Raw genomic sequence first — 18,209 nt, forward strand, 5'->3', positions numbered from 1 at the left:
CGTTTCCTATAAACAACGACGATCATCATAATGACAATAATTTTGATGAAGACGATGGTTTTTATGAATTATTGTTATGAAAAAGATATTTGTTCAGTAAAATAGTAAAGATTTGCCCCAGGGTATTTCAAGTATTTTACCCCGGGGCAAGAGGTGAAAAAAATCGCTAAAATACCCCGGGGTAGACACTCTAGTAATAACTTGACAAGTAAAATAGTTACCCATTTTTTATTTTTAACAAAATTTTGAATTTCAGTGCCTAGAACTTACTTTTCAATTACTATGGTTAAAATGAAATGTGTGTTACCGCACTAATCGAGTATTATGCACGCAGTAATCGAATACTGGTTATAAAAAAATGTAAGCGCACTAAACAAAAAAGCATTAATCGAGGGATCCCTGTATATATATACACTATTATAATGGTTATATCATTTCAGGTTAGGAATGCTGCCACACTTTTGTTTAGTGCTTTAATGACTCGTATCTTTGGAGTTAATCGATCTCGAGAAGAGCCTCATAAGAAGAACTGTATGACAGGGAGAACATTTTTCCAGAGATTTCCATCTTTGTATGAATTCTTGTTGAATGAGCTAAAAGAGGCAACTACTTTAAATAAATTATCATGTGCAGGAAGGTAAGAATTTTGTACACACACACACACACACACACACATACATATTCATACATGATTGAATGATTTTTAGTTTTGTCTTCTCTTATCTGTCATCTTTTTATTTTTGTATTTATTTTCTTTTTTTATATATTTGTAATGGATCTTTGATAGTTAGAAAAAGTTTTACACAAAAATTATGTGATTGTAAATTTCAAAATAACTACTTTTAGATAATTTAACAGGTAATACTAAATATCATACAAAGTCATAAAATATACATATAGCACATGGTTTATTTGCAAGTTATTATTATTTTTTTTATATTTTAATCTGTTGGTTACCAAGAGTTCTGTTTGGACAAGTAAAACTGTAGATCATCTAACAAATAATGATTGTATAAAACTTTGCTAGTTGTGGGAGGCTTATGTTTAATTGTCTATTAATTCTTTCCCTATTGGAAGTTCTTCAGTGGCTAAGAAAATACCCTAGTATCTAGATAATTTGAAAGATGTGTACTAATTGAACTGTACATAGCTTCTGTTGGTAGGTTGTTTTATTAGCTCCAGAAAAACTGTCTGTTATTAATATGAAAATAGTCACTTATCTTCTGTACCGTATATAGCTTACTGCTTAATTACCTTGATCGTATAAGTAATTTTTGTTTTACTGTAAAACAAGTTATTTGGAAAATCTTATTCTAGATATTTTGAACCTGTTCTCTTATAAATTTGGTTTTTTGAACCATAATTTTATTTATTTCTAGGTAGTATGTTTATTAACTTTGAAGATTCTTTTTGGTATTTCTATTTCTATATGACCACTTATAGTTCTACAATAGTCAGGCAAGAAACTGTAAATAAGACTGAATAATTACATAACTTTTTGAATTAGAGATTGTGATTTTATTTTCAAGGTCTTATTTAATTTGACAAAAAATATTTTATTTCAAACAGTAACATTATTTAGAAATAATGTTATATACTGATATTTAGCTTAATTTTTGTATGTTTACAGAAAATAATGTTTATCCTGTTTTTGATTACGTTATAGGCAATATCTTCACCCCATTCTTTACCCAATATTGTTGCTTTTGGCACGTTTGTATCCTACTGTAACAGAGGAGAAAAACTCAAACATGAACCTGACACTTTTTGTTCCATATGTGATGTATTGTGGGTACAGCAAAGTTTGGGAGATCCGAGTTCTTGCAGCTAGGGCACTAGTTCCATTAGTTGTAGAAAAGTATTCTATGATTAAAAAACTTTTTGTTTCTTTATCTGCAAAATCCAACAGTGTATGCCCCACCCAGCAGTGGGTGCATGGTACATTACTTCAGGTTAGTGAGTAATACATTCTATGTAAGTTTTAAATATTTATCTAATTTCACCCACTTTTGAAAAACAATTGCTTCAGTTAAGTATTTTAGTTTGCAAAGCATATTAATAATTCTATTTATAATTTGTAAAAATATTATAGATTTTGTATCTTCTTAATGACACTACTGTTAAATATAAATTATGTAACATGTAATAATTTGCCAGAAGCAGTTTGTGGTATTCTGGTTGTTAAGTGCTGATATGTATTGATATCAGTTGTTTAATTTAATGTATTATAACAGCAACATTGTTGAATCAAAGAAAATGTTTTGGAACTTGTATGCTACAGAGTAGTAATATCTGACATGAAAGATTCTAATACAAAGTAGTAATTTACCATAACTTTTAACCCTCTCGCTACAGTCAAAGTGTGCATGTCTTTATTATCATGGTATATGAATATAGTTGGCATAAAAATGTAGTTAATAAATCAAATTTTAATATTATATAAGTTTTAAGTTCATAATTCATTTTTTTCTTCCTGTGTTTTTATTTGAATTATTTTCATTCTCCTAATTCTCCGATATTCTCTGATTCGCATTTTTTTTCCGTTGTTTGTTGCTGTTTCCCAAACTTAGTTCAATTCAACTTTTTTTTTCTTTAATTCTCAGATTTGTATTTTTCTTCTCATATTTGTGTTGAAAAAAATATTTGGCAGAAAACTTTCACATATTGTTCATTCAGTAAGTGAGAATTAGAAAAAAATATGATACTTTTCTATAGACCTTTAGGAAGCAGAATTATGGAGCTTAAGGGCTATAGCACAAAAGTTGGCCAAAGTTTTTTTGAGTCAAATCTAAAAAATAATGCCATGTGCTCACCCTCAGAATCCCCTTAGTATGCATGCAAATTTTCGGGTCTCTAGGTTCTTTCCTCTTGGAGCTGTTGTGGTCACACACATAGACAGGCTCTTTTATTAGTATAGATAACCAAGGGAAAGCCACAGTTTTAATCTATCAAAAGACGTATTATATTACATCATTTTCTGTACAGATAATTGTCTATTTCACTTCCAGTGCAAACTTTATTCCCACAGAAAACACATTGAGGAGTTTAGCTAAATTTTTAATGCCTCTTATTGCATAGTTAGAAGGCCAGAAAAATTATGATAGTTGTAGGTTATTTTCTGCTTTTTATATGTTATTATTCTGTTTGTAAATGCATTGTTTAATTAAATAAAAATTATTTCATGTAGTAGTACCATTAGTATACAAAATTGGGTTAAGTGTCTTTGACAATCAACAGAAAAAAACAGATATTTTATTTCTTCCTTCTTTTTTTGTTATTATAAAAGTAACTAAAATTTGAACATTAGAAACTTGTTAGATTTGATAAGGTTAGATTAGATAACATAAAGAAAAATAATATTTTTTCATGAGGTAAGCTTTCGAGTACCTCATGCATTACATAATTCGATTGGGAAATGTGAGCTACACACATTTCCCAAGTGATTTACAACTTGTTTGACAGGATTATTAGTTAGACAAGGTTCAAAGGGCAATAAAACAAAATTACAGTTATAGCTACCAAAGTTTGTAACACCCTGGCTATAGCAAACTAATAATAGATACTGTCTTTTTTGACACATCGCATTAGTTATATTTATAGGCATGTGGAGAGTTTCTAGAAAATTCAGATTACGTAACAATACAAAGCTACATTAAGAGTTTACGTACATACATATATTGTTGATTCTTACACTTGAGGATCTTCTACAACTTTAAAGAATAGGCAGGAGTTTCGCAATACATATTTAACACTATAAGCTATGCATTTTCTAAATATAAACTTAATCTAAACAAACATTGATATTAAAATAAATATATAATAATAAATCTGTTACATGGTAAATATCACAAACTTAGTGGATCACTGCATTACATATTGATTTCAAAAACTGATGAACCCTGTACTTGTCTTGTGCATCAGTTTGTGATAATCATTTTAATGTGGCATTCTTTTTTTTTTTCTTTGTCAATGTTAATTATCTTAAGAAATATTTTGCATGTTCTTGCTGTGAGATACCTGCTTTGCTCATGACTTTTCATTTTTGACTTTAACTGGGTGGGTTTTTCAGCTTTTCCAGTTGATGTATATTCTTCTTTGAATGAGGATGCCTGTACACTTCATTGTATCACCTCCCATGAGATTCATCATCTCATGGATTTTCTTGCTTCTCATTAACATCTTCCCCTGGATGAGATCCAACAGGTTGCAATTTAGATGGCACATTTATATCACATTTTCAACATCACATGACAGTTTTTGGCTTTTGCTTCCCTCCATTCACCATTTTACAGGCTACTTAATTTCTAGTTCTGTATGTCATACTACAGAGCATTAGATTTAACTGTATAGAGCACAAGATGCAGTTAATTTCCAGATCTGTATGTCTTACTACAGAGCACTAGATTTAACTGTGTAGAACACAATGTTTAGTTAATTTCCAGCTTTGTATGTCTTACTACAGAGCACAAGATGTAACTATGTAGAACACAAGGTACAGTTGATTTCTATCTATGTGTTTATATATATATATGTATGTGTGTGTGTTTGTGTATATATAACTAAATGTAAATTAATGAAAGAGTGAGAAAAACAAATGCAGCCACAATACAAACATCAAACACCATGGTACAAATCATAAGGTGGGTCATCATGTAACTTGCTCTGGTTTTTAGAGCTATTGGCTGAAGTAAGACCTCAGTATCATTGGGGGTACACCTTCTATCTAGTTTAACTTTGCTGGCCTCACATGATTAGGGGGGGAATCGAGCAGATGTGGGTGCTCTAGCCCACATCTTTAGCACCTTTTACTGTCTGCAGCCAGATATGGGAAGGTGGTTGCTCACAAGAAAAATTAAATTAAAGTAGCAAGAAATAACAGAATACATTACATCAGTGGGGGGGACAGCAAAACTGTCCTTGAAGTTAGCATTCCAGCCCCCAATATAATGTTTGGACATAGATACCAAGATGTTAAGATATTACTATGCTAAGCCTAACAAATATTATAAGTATAGCTCCCATCCTCCACCCTTACATGCTGCTATCTGGATCTTCAGTGGTTATAAAGAGATCCACACAGTAGATAGTTTTATATAGGGAAGGTGATATAACTACGATAAATTTTAGAAATTATTTTTTATTGTGAATGTTATAATTTTGCTTGAATCACTGTTTTCAAATTTGTATAAATATTTTCTATTTATTATAAAATAATTTAAAATATTAAATTAAAGTTTTCTCCTCAAACCCATTAAAAGTCAATTAACATACTGATATATTAATATTAGATAAGTACTGTACATTACTACATATTCTATGCTACCTAGGAAGCTGTGATTGTATAATGCTCTGTATGGTATTTGTTGGTACATTATTGTTTGCTTACCTTTTTTTTTTGCTTTTTAGTGGCCACCTTCCCACATCTGGCTGCAGACCGCAAAAGTTGGTAAAGATGTGGGACGTTGTGGGCTAGAGCACCCACATCTGCTCAATTTTATTGTTTTCTTAAATTATCATGTGAGGACTGCAAAGTTGAGGTTAAACAGTGTACCCCCAATGCAATTTGGGTCTTACTTCCACCAGTACCTCTAACAATCAGGGCACATTATGTGATGCCCCACTTTTTTATTTATGTCCTGGTGTTGGATGTTTGTATTGTGGCTGAGATTTTTTTTTTTATCTTGCTCTTTCATGAACTTACATTTAATTATATTTCTTCCAAGGTTTGGATATACAGTATAAGATTTGCACTATCCTTCTGTTTTAAATTTTAGCTTTTTAACTATTTACATATATATATATATTACAGAGTAAGTCTCTGAAAATATTTTCTAAACTAAATTCATAATTAAACTTACTTTACATTAATAATATTATTCTTGCATAAATTTCTCTATATTAATATGATTTCCTATATATTGCTTCACATTATTATTTTCTCTATTTTACCACCACCTTTTGCTGTTATTTTATTCTTATTGTTGTTTTTTATTTTATCTTTATAGAAATTGGTTAACAATTCTTATAACTATCATCCCATTTAAGTCTTTTATGTACTGTACACACCTCTTTGGCACAAACCAAACCTGACACAAACAACTCTAGATTATGATTGGCTAGTTCTCAAGGCCAACTTTTATTGAGCATCTGGTTTTCATGACATCGACGTCCGGGCCTATATATTTCATTACACTCATTAAACATAACCTTTTATTCTCACGATGAAGAATAGTCAACTATTCGAAAGCACTCTAGTTTTGGGTCTCGTTTGAAAACACTACAACTTTTGTAGATGATTCTGTGTGCTACCTTCTGAACCAGAATTTATATTACAGAGCAGTAGATTTAACTGTGTAAAACAGAAGGTACAGTTAGTTTCTTCTCTGTACTGGTTTGGATTTTGTGATGGACTTTTTTTTAAACTATATGTATGTGTGTTTTGTGTTAAATGTAAAACTTGTTCACAAAACCCAGTTTATTTTCAACTTTTGCACAATACGATTTTCATTAAAACATTCAGTCAGTAATACAAATATTAAAGGTGACTTCCAGGTCTGTGTGTTTTTGTATACCTAATTTAAAATGTACTTGATCTCCATCTCTCTTTGTAATTGCTGTGTGCATCATACTTGACTTGATGTGCTGTGCACATCACTTCTTCTTATTAAGATCAGTAGACTATACAGTATTTATTTTTTTAGTTATTAATCATTTCTCATTAGCTCATTCCCTATTCTTTTCAGCTGTCATATGTTACAGTCTTCATGAAAGTTCTGAGGAGATTTATAACAACTTTCAGATGTTGCTAATGCAGTTATCAGCTTATGTTTTTGGCTTTTAAACATTGCTTATAATTTTTTTTTCTTTAAGAATTGAAAGCTATGTTTATACATCTAATTAATTATTCAGAAAGCTTTAGAACTTATAATTCATGTACATTTTCTTATCTGTATCTGCAGAAAGTTTACAAAATATATGGGTATGAAGACTGGTTTAAAATATTATTTCCTCATCCCTTTTGTTACATGCACTTGACATAGCTCCAGGAACTTCTCAAAGATGTCAGTAACTTACTAGTTCAACAGAAAAAAGCTATCCAAGAGCTTTTACTAGCATGGTTAGAGAAATCACACTGGATCTTGGAAAAGTATGTACATTTTAGTTTTGTTTTGCATATTGAAACATAATTATAATTATTTTAATTAGGTATATGGTCATGTATTTGAGAACCAAAATAAATATATTTTTTTTGTACTTTATTAGTGTGTTGACTTTGTTAGGGAAACCCATTTGATTAAACTTTATTGTGTCTACTTAATGAATATGAAATATTTATTTGTATTTGATAAAACATTTCATCTTGTCAGTCTTGTAAATCTAAAAGTTAAGCATAAACAAGAACAAACTCACAAAAGAATCTTTGTGAACCTAATCTAAACTAACACTTATCAAAAACATTTTAAAATACTGCATTAATCAAAATTGTGAATTAGCTTTAGTATTTATTAAATGAAACTGACTTATGTATATAAGATAAACTGTATTTTCTTCCAGCTGATTTCTACATTGATATTTTGCTATTCATGGTACAAGTAAAATTTATAAAGACCTAGTTCTTTGTATTTAGGTTATTTGTTAACTCTAGTATAAAATATTTTTATTGTAAGTTGTATCTTTGTAAGTAAAATGTTTTAATTAATCAAATTAACAAGGAAAATCTTTAGAAGATGATGTTATCAGTGAAATATCTAAGATTTACTTCTTTAATTTGGGGATTGAAATGAGAGATTTTTTTCATTATAACGTGTTTTTTTTATAACATAGTTGGTTTAGTTAACAAATTGTCATTGTATTAAAAGAATGATCTTAGTGTCAATAAATTGCATATATTGAGTCTTGGATTCACATTCAAAATGTCTATTCTGGCAAACTATTAAGTTTATTAAAATAGCTCCTTTTTTTTCTCTTAAACTACATCTGAACTCAAAATTACAAGGATAATATTCACATTTTGTAAAATTTAAAGCAACTTTACATTATTGATTGACTTCATTCACTTGAAGTTTATATTTTAAAACATTCATGTAAAACTTTATTATCTGCAAAACAGTAGACTCTCTTTACACTACAGACTTGCAAAAATAATTCATGAATAGTTGTTAATGCTGTAATTATAATAATTTTGCTTTATGATCTAATCATATAGGATCATTTGTAAGTTAGGTTTCTGGTGATAAAACACATTAAATCATAGTTTTTACATTTAAAAAATATATTTACAGAAAAAAAATTAAACAAAAATTTTTATATAGTTTTATGACGGTGTTTTTATTTTTTATGGTATGCTATTGAATGAAATAATTCTGATTGAATTTGCCACTAGATTCCAGCAACTGTTTGGAATTTGTTAATGTGTTCAGAGATTCTTTAGTGTTACTAAACTATGACTATAAATGTTTGTTTATCAAGTTGTGTTTATAAAAATATTTTTTCTCATAATATGCTTTATTTACAGGCAGAATTTGTGTATGATTACCAAAGCTTCTTACCTAGATGTTCTGTTTTATGTATTGAGAAATGGATTTCTCCACAACAGTAAGTGATTACCCAATGTTTTATGTAGAGCAGGTTGTTGATCCCCAAAAAATGCCATTTAAGACTCCTTGTTAGTATACATCTTAATGTCTACTGTATAACTTACATGATATAATATGATTCTTACTATTTTTCATGTTTGAAAGTTTTAAGTAACTACAATAGTTTTAGTGTAACATCTTTTTTGTATTGACTTAATTATTATTATAAATAATTATTTAGATTTAATTATAGATATATCTCAGGAAATCCTAAACATGTTATTATACTTATATAAACTGTATTTGTTTGTACTTTTTTTAAATTTCATTTTGGAACAAGTTGTGTAAAATGTTTTAAATATATAAAGCAATTCTTCACATTTATCATCTGTATACAAAGTGCCGCAAATTGTTCGTGAAATATGGTAATGATACAAAGATGAGTGCCTCAACTTCATAATGGCCCTAATTATGGACTGCTTCTCTGTAGTACAACTTCTAATGCAGTAGACTTTTGCACAATACACTGAGGTTACTGTTGTCCTCATCTTTTTTACCTGCTTTTCACATTTCAACAGTGTGTGTGAACAAATGACCTCCAAGGGTATGTTTGAGCAACCCAAAACCACTGAATTTTATGGGAGATGTCTGCAAATAGGATATCAATGATTCCAATTTGTACTTGCATCTTGTGGAGGAACTGGCACATATATTAGTACATGTGGCTGCATGACTTGTCTTGATTATACAATACCTCTTTAATATTCAGTCCATACAAAGATTGTATTTTCTTGTGGAATAGAGATGGTCAGTACATTAGCCTGTAGTAGAGAGTTAACTTTGGTATTTTTTCTAAAGTCTACAAGTGCACCATTATAAATCCCTTGATAAAACTTTTGCAACATGCACTCTACCATTTTTTAAGGCTGTATCACTGGCAGGATGATAATATATTGTCTAGACTTTTGTAGATACTTAAGTAACTTTATGACAGTATTCTTCCATCTATGCATGCAAGGTACAGCCCATAAAGCTTTCAACAATTGTTTTTCTGTTCAACTGTGTACATTGCTGAAAGATTTTGAATACAGATCCTACTTTTTTTTTAGTTTCAAGAGAAGTTCTTTACTGAACTATATTAAAACGATCTACCTATATTATAGAAGGTTATGTAACTCTTGTAAAATGTTTTTCCAAAAATGAAGCTAGTGGATGAAATTGTTTGAAATTTGACAAGAACTTTCTTAAAAGTATGCAGTTTCAGAAAAATAAAATATTTAATTTGGATTTTTTTGTACTATTTCTAATCAAAATTTGTTATTTAATATAGTTATATGCACTTGGACTCTGAATAGTTCACCTGCAATGTGATTTTCATGTTAAGTATAAAAATACTTAAGACATTAAGAAATAGAAATACGTACATACCTTTTAACTCTTTGTTGAATAATCTTAGAATATCTTCTTTGGGCCATATATGTAATTTCATGTCTTTACCTTTTCATTTATAGTTTTATTTTGCTTTCCTATTCATTATTGTTAATTACTCATGTCGACACACATCAGTGGGTGCTCGCAGGCAACATAACATTATCTTTGGTAGAGGTGATTTAACCTCCGTCAAAATTTTTTACACTCGCTTAGTTGGGTAACACTTTTTGAGTGAGGCAAAGCATAGAATATATTTTTAAAATCATTAAACTTGTCAAATATGAATTTTAAAACACAAATAATACATAATTAAGTAAAATATAAAAGTAAAAACCAAAAAGCAATTTAACTGTCTATCTAAGTAATATATATAAGGGGAGAAAAAAGAGCCAAGTTCTAGGGACAACGATCTCCAACAATGTATTTAGCAGCTTTATGCCTTTGTAGTCAACATTTACATGGTGTAACATCACAAATAATGTATGGGAAAGACACTGTAAAATGTGCTCTTTCTATTGGTTATAAGGATGCCATTCAAATCTAATCTGTTGCTTAGTGACAGCCATTTCTAATTTGCAGTGGATGTGGCATCTACTGGTTGGGGAAGAACTTTTATGAAGTCTTTCTTGGAAATGAGTTCTTTTAATTCAATCTAGTTAGTGGTAAACATGCGGTATATGTGTGTACTTTGATCATCTGGGAAAAATCTGTACTAAGGTACAGTATAGTTAAGATAAAAGAAACAAAAGCTAAGATATTTTTAACTAGGAGTGCATCATTTGACAACAAAACTGAAGTTTTAATTATTTTTTAGAGATTTCTTTTGAAAGCAAGAAATAAAGACTTAGATAATATAAAACTTTCAATTATAACATAAAATATTACACCATTTCTGTTATTGGTGTTAGTGGACCCAACACTTTGCTAATACTTTAGGGGAGAGTAAAAAAAGAGTGGAAACCATTATGGAAGGAACAAAAAAATAAGTGAAGTAGTGACAAATGATTTTTACAAACCTTGGTACTGTAGTTTTAAAAATCCACTATTTCATATTATTGCTTTATCAAGGGTTCAATCAAAAAAACAAATCTCAAGATCTTAGTCAAAGATGGCAATTATCCAGAAAGACAACGTGTTTATACAAAAATGTTGTGTACAAAGATATATTTCATTTATAATCATTACATGTTTTTACATTCATGACTTTAAATATAAATGCAACAACTCCATATTCTGTTTAGTAGGTCTTTATTCATTTCTATCCAACTACATAATACAAAAACAGCATTATTTAAAGGATTTATCTAATAAAAACATATATTCTTCTCATATATATAGCATTCCACTTAATAATGCTGCAAATGTGAAAAAAATCTTTGGGCTTTGACTTATATCACACAGTGCACACTTCATATGCAGGAACCCCCCAGTGGCAGCGTGGTATGTCTGTGGATTTACACTGCTAGAAACCGGGTTCAATACCCGTGGTGGGCAGAGCACGGATAGCCCTTTGTATAGCTTTGTGCTTAACTACAAACAAACAAATCATATGCAGGAAGTTAATGTTTCAGTAGTCAAATAACTTTAGTATGTATATTGTATGTGAGTTTATCCCCTACTTGTAAATAACCAATAAGATTTAACCATATTAGTAAAAGCTTCTGTGTAAGACTAAGATATTACATATTCAGTTTATTTATGTTCATTTTGTATTATTTATTATTTTGCTCATGAACTCACTGTGCAATAAAGACAATATGGTTTTATGATACAATCTTAACCACAGAAGTATGAGTGAAAATATTTGACAGCTAGCAGTTTCTTTATTGTATGCCCTCCAGTGGTACAGCGGTATGTCTGCAGACTTACAACGCTAGAATCCGGGTTTCGATACCCGCGGTGGGCAGAGCACAGGTAGCCCATTGTGTAGCTTTGTGCTTAATTACAAACAAAATCTTTATTGTATAGTAACATCATTCATATACGTATCACCTCCTGTACCTGTGACAAACCACTCCAGTTCCAATATTACTGACATCGGTTACCAGAGTGAATGAATAATCTTTATGAGGATAAGTCAATACTGTTATTTCAACTAAAACACTGTAGGAATGCCTCCTTACATTCATTCACTCATCCAAAGTGTTTATAAGCCTTAGTCTATGCAAACAAAAGATTAATTGGCCAAAAACCCCAGTTTTGTGACTTGAAACCTAAATATCTGCAAAATTATCATCTGGTCATTAAGACTGAGGCCAATCCTTGACCACAGTAACCTTTGCAGGATCAATAAATGATCTGTCCCTGTCTATTATGTGACCAAGAAATTCCACTCATGTGTAATGGGTAAAATAAGGCAAATTTTCTTAGTTTCAGTTTCAATCTTTCATATTTAATGCACTAAAAGTCATTCTCAGGTTCTTGGTGGTAGTCAGAAATTTGTGACCAATAACTAAAATGTCATCCACTTTCATGAATCAGAAAATTTTCAAATTAAATTTGCAAAATCTTTATAACCTCCAGATAATTATCAAACTTTAGAAAAACCTTTATATTTTATCTGTTATTTGCACTATTGTATCTTTGACCGACCTCACAACCACCATAAAAAATTAGGAAATAGATATAAATTATGCTTTTTTTGTTCTAGAATGGCTACAAATTATAATATGAAAATATAAATGCTTAGTATAGATAACTTAAGTCTCATAAAATTATATATTTATATATATTTATCTCATAACGTTATATATTTATTATTTTTATTTTATTGACCTTTCTGCCTTGCCTGACTAACATTACAGAAGTTACAATGACGTGGCACGTGTGCACTCATGTTACTGTATCCAAGAATATAAAACTAGCCTATACAAAGTGACCTGTCTTGGCTGCGTTCTAGTAAAATACAGTCACATTTTGGTTATAATACATTATATATGTATATACATTATTACTATTCACAAATAAGTACTTAAATTTCAGTTATTTTTCTTAAAACATAGAACAGTAAATAAAGAAGTACAGAAAACAATTATCGGTTCTAGATATGAACTTTATACTTTTTTGCTGCTTGCTATAAGTTGCTAAACCTTATCAGATTTAGCATGTGGAGGATGTAAAACAAAATATTTTTTTTAGGTTTTATATATGCATTTTGAAATAAAAAAATCATAAATTAGTATATCAATACCACAAAATTCCACTACAATTTTTCAAGCTTAATAACTAAGCTGTATTTGGGTCTAAAAAAATATGAATTATTGAGCTGACTAATGTCTTACCATATCGCTTAGAATCTAGCATGAAAAGAAAGAATTTGCAGAGGGGAACTTTCTAATCTTTCAGTTGGTTATACACAGGTCAAAGACAAAAGTAGGTGTATTTAAGCAAGTATTTTCAAAAATGGAAGAGGTGGGGGCCATATTGGTTGATTCAATAAATGTTATTTATATCTCAGAAAACAGAAAAGATAGGAGATTCTTATCTATATTCTAGCTTGTCAATATTAGTAATTCGAGTATCTAATTCACAAGAAGCTACAGACTTTGTACTTGGACATCACAAACATCTAATCTGCACCAATGTTTCTTTCAACATACCATGTGACACATAAAAAACGATATTTAGGATTTTTTTAATATTTACTTTTAAATTAAGAAATTAACGAATGTATAATACTAACATTTGAATTACAATCTACAATTTGATACCAAACTTATTGACATATATTCATAAAATAGTAGTTCAATAAAATTTTGAATATGAGTATACAAGTGTGATGACACGGCCTTTGACCCATGACCTTACAAAGACCCATCTCAGTAGGGTTAAAGTCTGTCTAGAATCTAAGAGTTCCCATCAACCTTACAATAATTTCTGGAGATGACAGAGCATTTTCCAAACATTGAATTATTTAATCCTCCAATTTCAGCATTAGCAACATCTCTTATATTGCAAGGAAGTCTTCATTAGAACTTTAATTGAGAATTTATTATATCAATTAGTGTCTCATAAACTAATCATCTAATCAAAATAATGATTAACCAATTATTATCATGAAAATGATCAAACAAATTTAAATTAATGTTTCCAATTATTACTGTTTTCAGTTATTCCAACAGGTGGTCAGTTGAGATTATGATTAACCCTATGGACATGAGAAGGGGTCACAAGGCATGTCATCACATTTGTAGACTTATATTCAAAATTTTATTTAACTATTATTTTGTAAATGTATGTTAATAAGCTTGGCATTAAATTGTAGATTATAATTCAAATTTGAGTATTATACATTAGTTAATTTCTTAATTTGAAAGTAAATATAAAAAGAGATTAAATATTGATTTTTGTGTGTCACGTGGTATGTCACATTCTGAGTTTGGTTGGATTATATTTTATGACACCCACAATATGACATGTATAGTTTCTTACAAATTTGAAACTCACATTTCCAATATTAGCAAGCTAGAATATCAAATAAGAACCTCCTACCTTTTCTATTTGCTGAGATATCTCAATATTTATCAAATCCACCATATCAGCTCTGCCCACCACTTCATCATTTGAGAAGACTTGTTTATCTACATCTACTTTTGTATACCAATAACTTTATAACCTATTGAAAGCTCTACATTTCTTCTATGTAATTCTGTCACTCTTCCTAAGTTATATACAAGAAAAAAGCTCTTATATCATTGGAAAGTTTAAAGTATTACGATCAAGGTTGTTTACTGAACATAAATTAGATTATTTTTTTAAACTTATTAGGTAAGATAAGGAACAAATAATAATAAAAATCTTCACGGTATAATAGCAAGCAGTTTGTGCATTACGCTGTTCGATATGGTAATGTGAGCTGCATGTGCTCTGTGTACTTTTCAACTTCTATCAGGTTGTTTCTAGTCAGACACAGTTCAAAGGTCAGTAAAACAAAAAATTGATAAATATAAATAGATGTATACTGTCAAGAGCTTTGAGCTATTTAGAATAAACATTTCTAGTTTCCTATTACAATTTGGTGTTATTCTAGAACAAAAGAAAGGGTAATTTAGATTTATTTCGTAATTTTTATGATGGTTACTAGGTCAGTCAAATCGACTAACACCATACAGAATTAGGGTAGAGAAAATAGCAGATAAAATATCAATTTTAATGAAAAGAAAAACTGAAATGTATTTAGGAGTTTTAGAGATTACGCAAATTAAATTTGAAATTTTTTTAGACGATGAGAAATCTTTTAATTTTAACATGAAAATCGCTTTGCACTCTAATAGTAAAAAAAAGATTCGATATATTCACGGACAAATATCGTTTTGGTTTATTAAAAATACTTCACTAAAAATATGATTTTCTCTATCTAAAAGACTTGTAATGTTTACTAAAAGACTGTCAAATTTTGTGAAGATACACTATATTAAAAGTTAGTACTATAACAATCAAAAATGTAACAATTTAACTCTATCAACACGGGTTTGGTCAACTTGACTGACCATGTGACCTTTTTGTACTCGTTTAAAGTCTTTATAGATTTAATACTTGTAACTCTCAATATATTGTGTATATCTTCACAAAATTTGGCAGTCTTTCAGTTAATATTACAAGTCTTTCACATACAAAAAAATCATATTTTTCAGTGAAATATTTTAAATAAAATATAATAAAGATTTGTTCACGAATATATTGAGTATTTGTTTTGAATAGTCTGTGTACAAAGTAGTTTTCATTACAAAAATCTCCTTTGTGTAATCCCTAAAATCTCCTAAATGCATTTCAATAGTTTTTTCAGTAAAACTTTATAGTTTATCTGTTATTTTCTCTACTCTATCTCAAAAAAGGATCAGTTAATTCGGCCAACCTCATAGCCACCATAAAAAAAAATCTATATTACCCTTTTTTCTTTCTCATTCATTTATCCTAAGTAGCTTTAAGTTTGTAACAGTATACATTTATGTGTAATTAAATTTTATTGTTTTATTGCCCTTTGAATCATGTCTAACTACTATTCTCACCATTGTAAGTTGTAAATCACTCGGGGAACATACAGCTCACATTACGCTAACAAATTACATTACTCATGAGCTGCTCACGTGTGTCCCTCATGAAACATTTTTATTATTATTATTTATTTTACCTAATCTAATCTTAACTAACCTAAAATGATCCCTATTTTTTGCATTTTAGTTACTTTTATAATTATACATAAAGAATAAACATGAAAAACAAGAAATAAAATACATAACCAATCTTCTTTTTTCTTGCTCTCGATTGTCAAGAACAGTTAAGCCTAATTTTTTATAGTAATTATAGTAATGCACTTAATAATTTTTATTTAATTAAATGATGCACCAAAGAATAAAGACTAATGACAAGCAAAAACTAGACAAATTCCCTTACCTATCAACATTTTTCTGGCTTTCTAACTATGTGACAAGAGCTGTTACAAATTCATCCAAACTAGTCGTTAATTTTCTCATGGGAACGAGTCTTGTACTGTAAGTGAAATTGATGATATTCTGTTCAGAACACAATGTTATACAGTACGTCATTTGATAGATTAAAACTTTGACTTTCTATTGGTTATAGGTAATATATAATGAAACGTAAGAGAGAACTATCAACGAATTATGAAAGAGAGGATGTGGCATGAGGGGTCTGATTTTCTATTCGATAGCTCTGTAGGGATAAACGAGTAAAAAGTGGTCACATGGCTGGTCAGTTCAACTGAGACCATGTAGAAATGATTAAATCTATGTTATGAAAATAATCAATGATTTATTTTTCACCAAAGGTAAATTTAATTTTTGATGCAGAAGCTTAATGCATTCTCTACTGTAGACTGCAGTTTTGCCTATTCAAGACTCATCAGCACAGCGTGGATGAGCAAGCAAAATAAATGCAGTTAGGCCTCTTATAATTGTGTTTGGTGTATAGTATCTATGAAAATTGTTAGTCCTTTTTTAAATTTCCTTATAGTAACTTAAATTAATTTAGGTGTGTGATTAATATTATGACTTTGTGCTTGATTTACTATTCAATATTATACAGCAAACCAACTTTTTAATGATTAAGTTATAGATTTCTTTTCACCCAAGGTAAAATAGAAAATATAATTGTAATGGAGAGACCTACTGCATTCTTTGTTTGCTACACCCTGTGTTGCGACTGCAGTTTTGCCTATTCAAGACAATCAGCACAGCTTGGATCAGCAAATCAAAGAGATACAATTAGGCCTCTTATAAAGTTGATGTGTATATGTAAAGCAACTTAAATTAATTCAGGTGCCTGAATAATATTGTTACGACATCGAGGTCACGTGACTAGTATCACACCACGTCATTCTCGAACTTTCACGTCTTTTTCCTTAAATCTCGTGATCTTTCTAGATATAGTGTAGTCTTGTATATATAAGACCGGCCACGAAGCAATGGAGAGGTAGTGAGTAATTGAACTCGAGCACGTGAGACGTTCGTTGAGAATTATAGCGCGACTGTTGAAATTAAGTGTATCGTAAAGTTGTATTCAGAAAGAATAAACCAGTTTTATTTAAGAAAGGACTTGTGTCGCTAAAGTTTAGTCGGAAAGAATTTACGGAAAGTTAACTAACGACTGGAAGCATAACAATATTGAGTTCCTTTGTCTTGCTAAGTAATAATGTAAAAATATAATATTTGAAGAATATGTATGTAGAATGTAAAATAAATATATAACAAATGTGTATATGATATAAATATGACATGCCTAAGAAAAAATTAATATTTGCTCTCTTCCTTCTCTCTTTTTTCTTTTCTGTTAATGATGTTACTGCCATTGTACATCATATGATTGGCACTAATCTGCCTCATTCATCTCTCCTGCATGTTCTTCTTTGTTCTGTTTCTGCTGAGCCTGTCTTTTCTTCTGGTCCTTTTGCCTTCTTCCTTTGCAGTTTTCAATTCTGATTTCTCAGGTGACATTTTTTCTCTTTTTTCTGTAGTTTTGATGAGTCTCTAATTGCATTGTTTCATCAGCCTCTATCTTCTTCCTCCATTTTCTATGCACTTTCCCCAAACATTTGTGTTCATTCAATACTTTCTGCCCCAACAATACACTGGTTCATGTTAGTCTAGACCTCTTAATCTACTTGTCTTCATATAACCATCCCACAGTTCCTTCATTAGTTGTCTATGCATCTCCTCTCAGAAGCTCTTTATCATAGCTCTGACA

The 18,209-nt window shown here is 29.9% G+C and overlaps 1 protein-coding gene across 1 annotated transcript in view; it reads left to right on the forward strand.

The window, feature by feature from the left end:
- Positions 1-18,209, forward strand: part of LOC106471143 (thyroid adenoma-associated protein homolog) — a 239,364-nt gene that overhangs the window by 174,025 nt on the left and 47,130 nt on the right. The window contains exons 7-10 of the mRNA XM_022400645.1: positions 441-637; positions 1,667-1,952; positions 7,041-7,147; positions 8,516-8,595. Coding sequence (XP_022256353.1) covers positions 441-637; positions 1,667-1,952; positions 7,041-7,147; positions 8,516-8,595 — 670 coding nt within the window. The remainder of the gene's footprint in view (positions 1-440; positions 638-1,666; positions 1,953-7,040; positions 7,148-8,515; positions 8,596-18,209) is intronic.

Source organism: Limulus polyphemus, unplaced genomic scaffold (assembly GCF_000517525.1).
Source record: "Limulus polyphemus unplaced genomic scaffold, Limulus_polyphemus-2.1.2 Scaffold110, whole genome shotgun sequence".
Taxonomy (NCBI): Eukaryota; Metazoa; Arthropoda; class Merostomata; order Xiphosura; family Limulidae; genus Limulus; species Limulus polyphemus.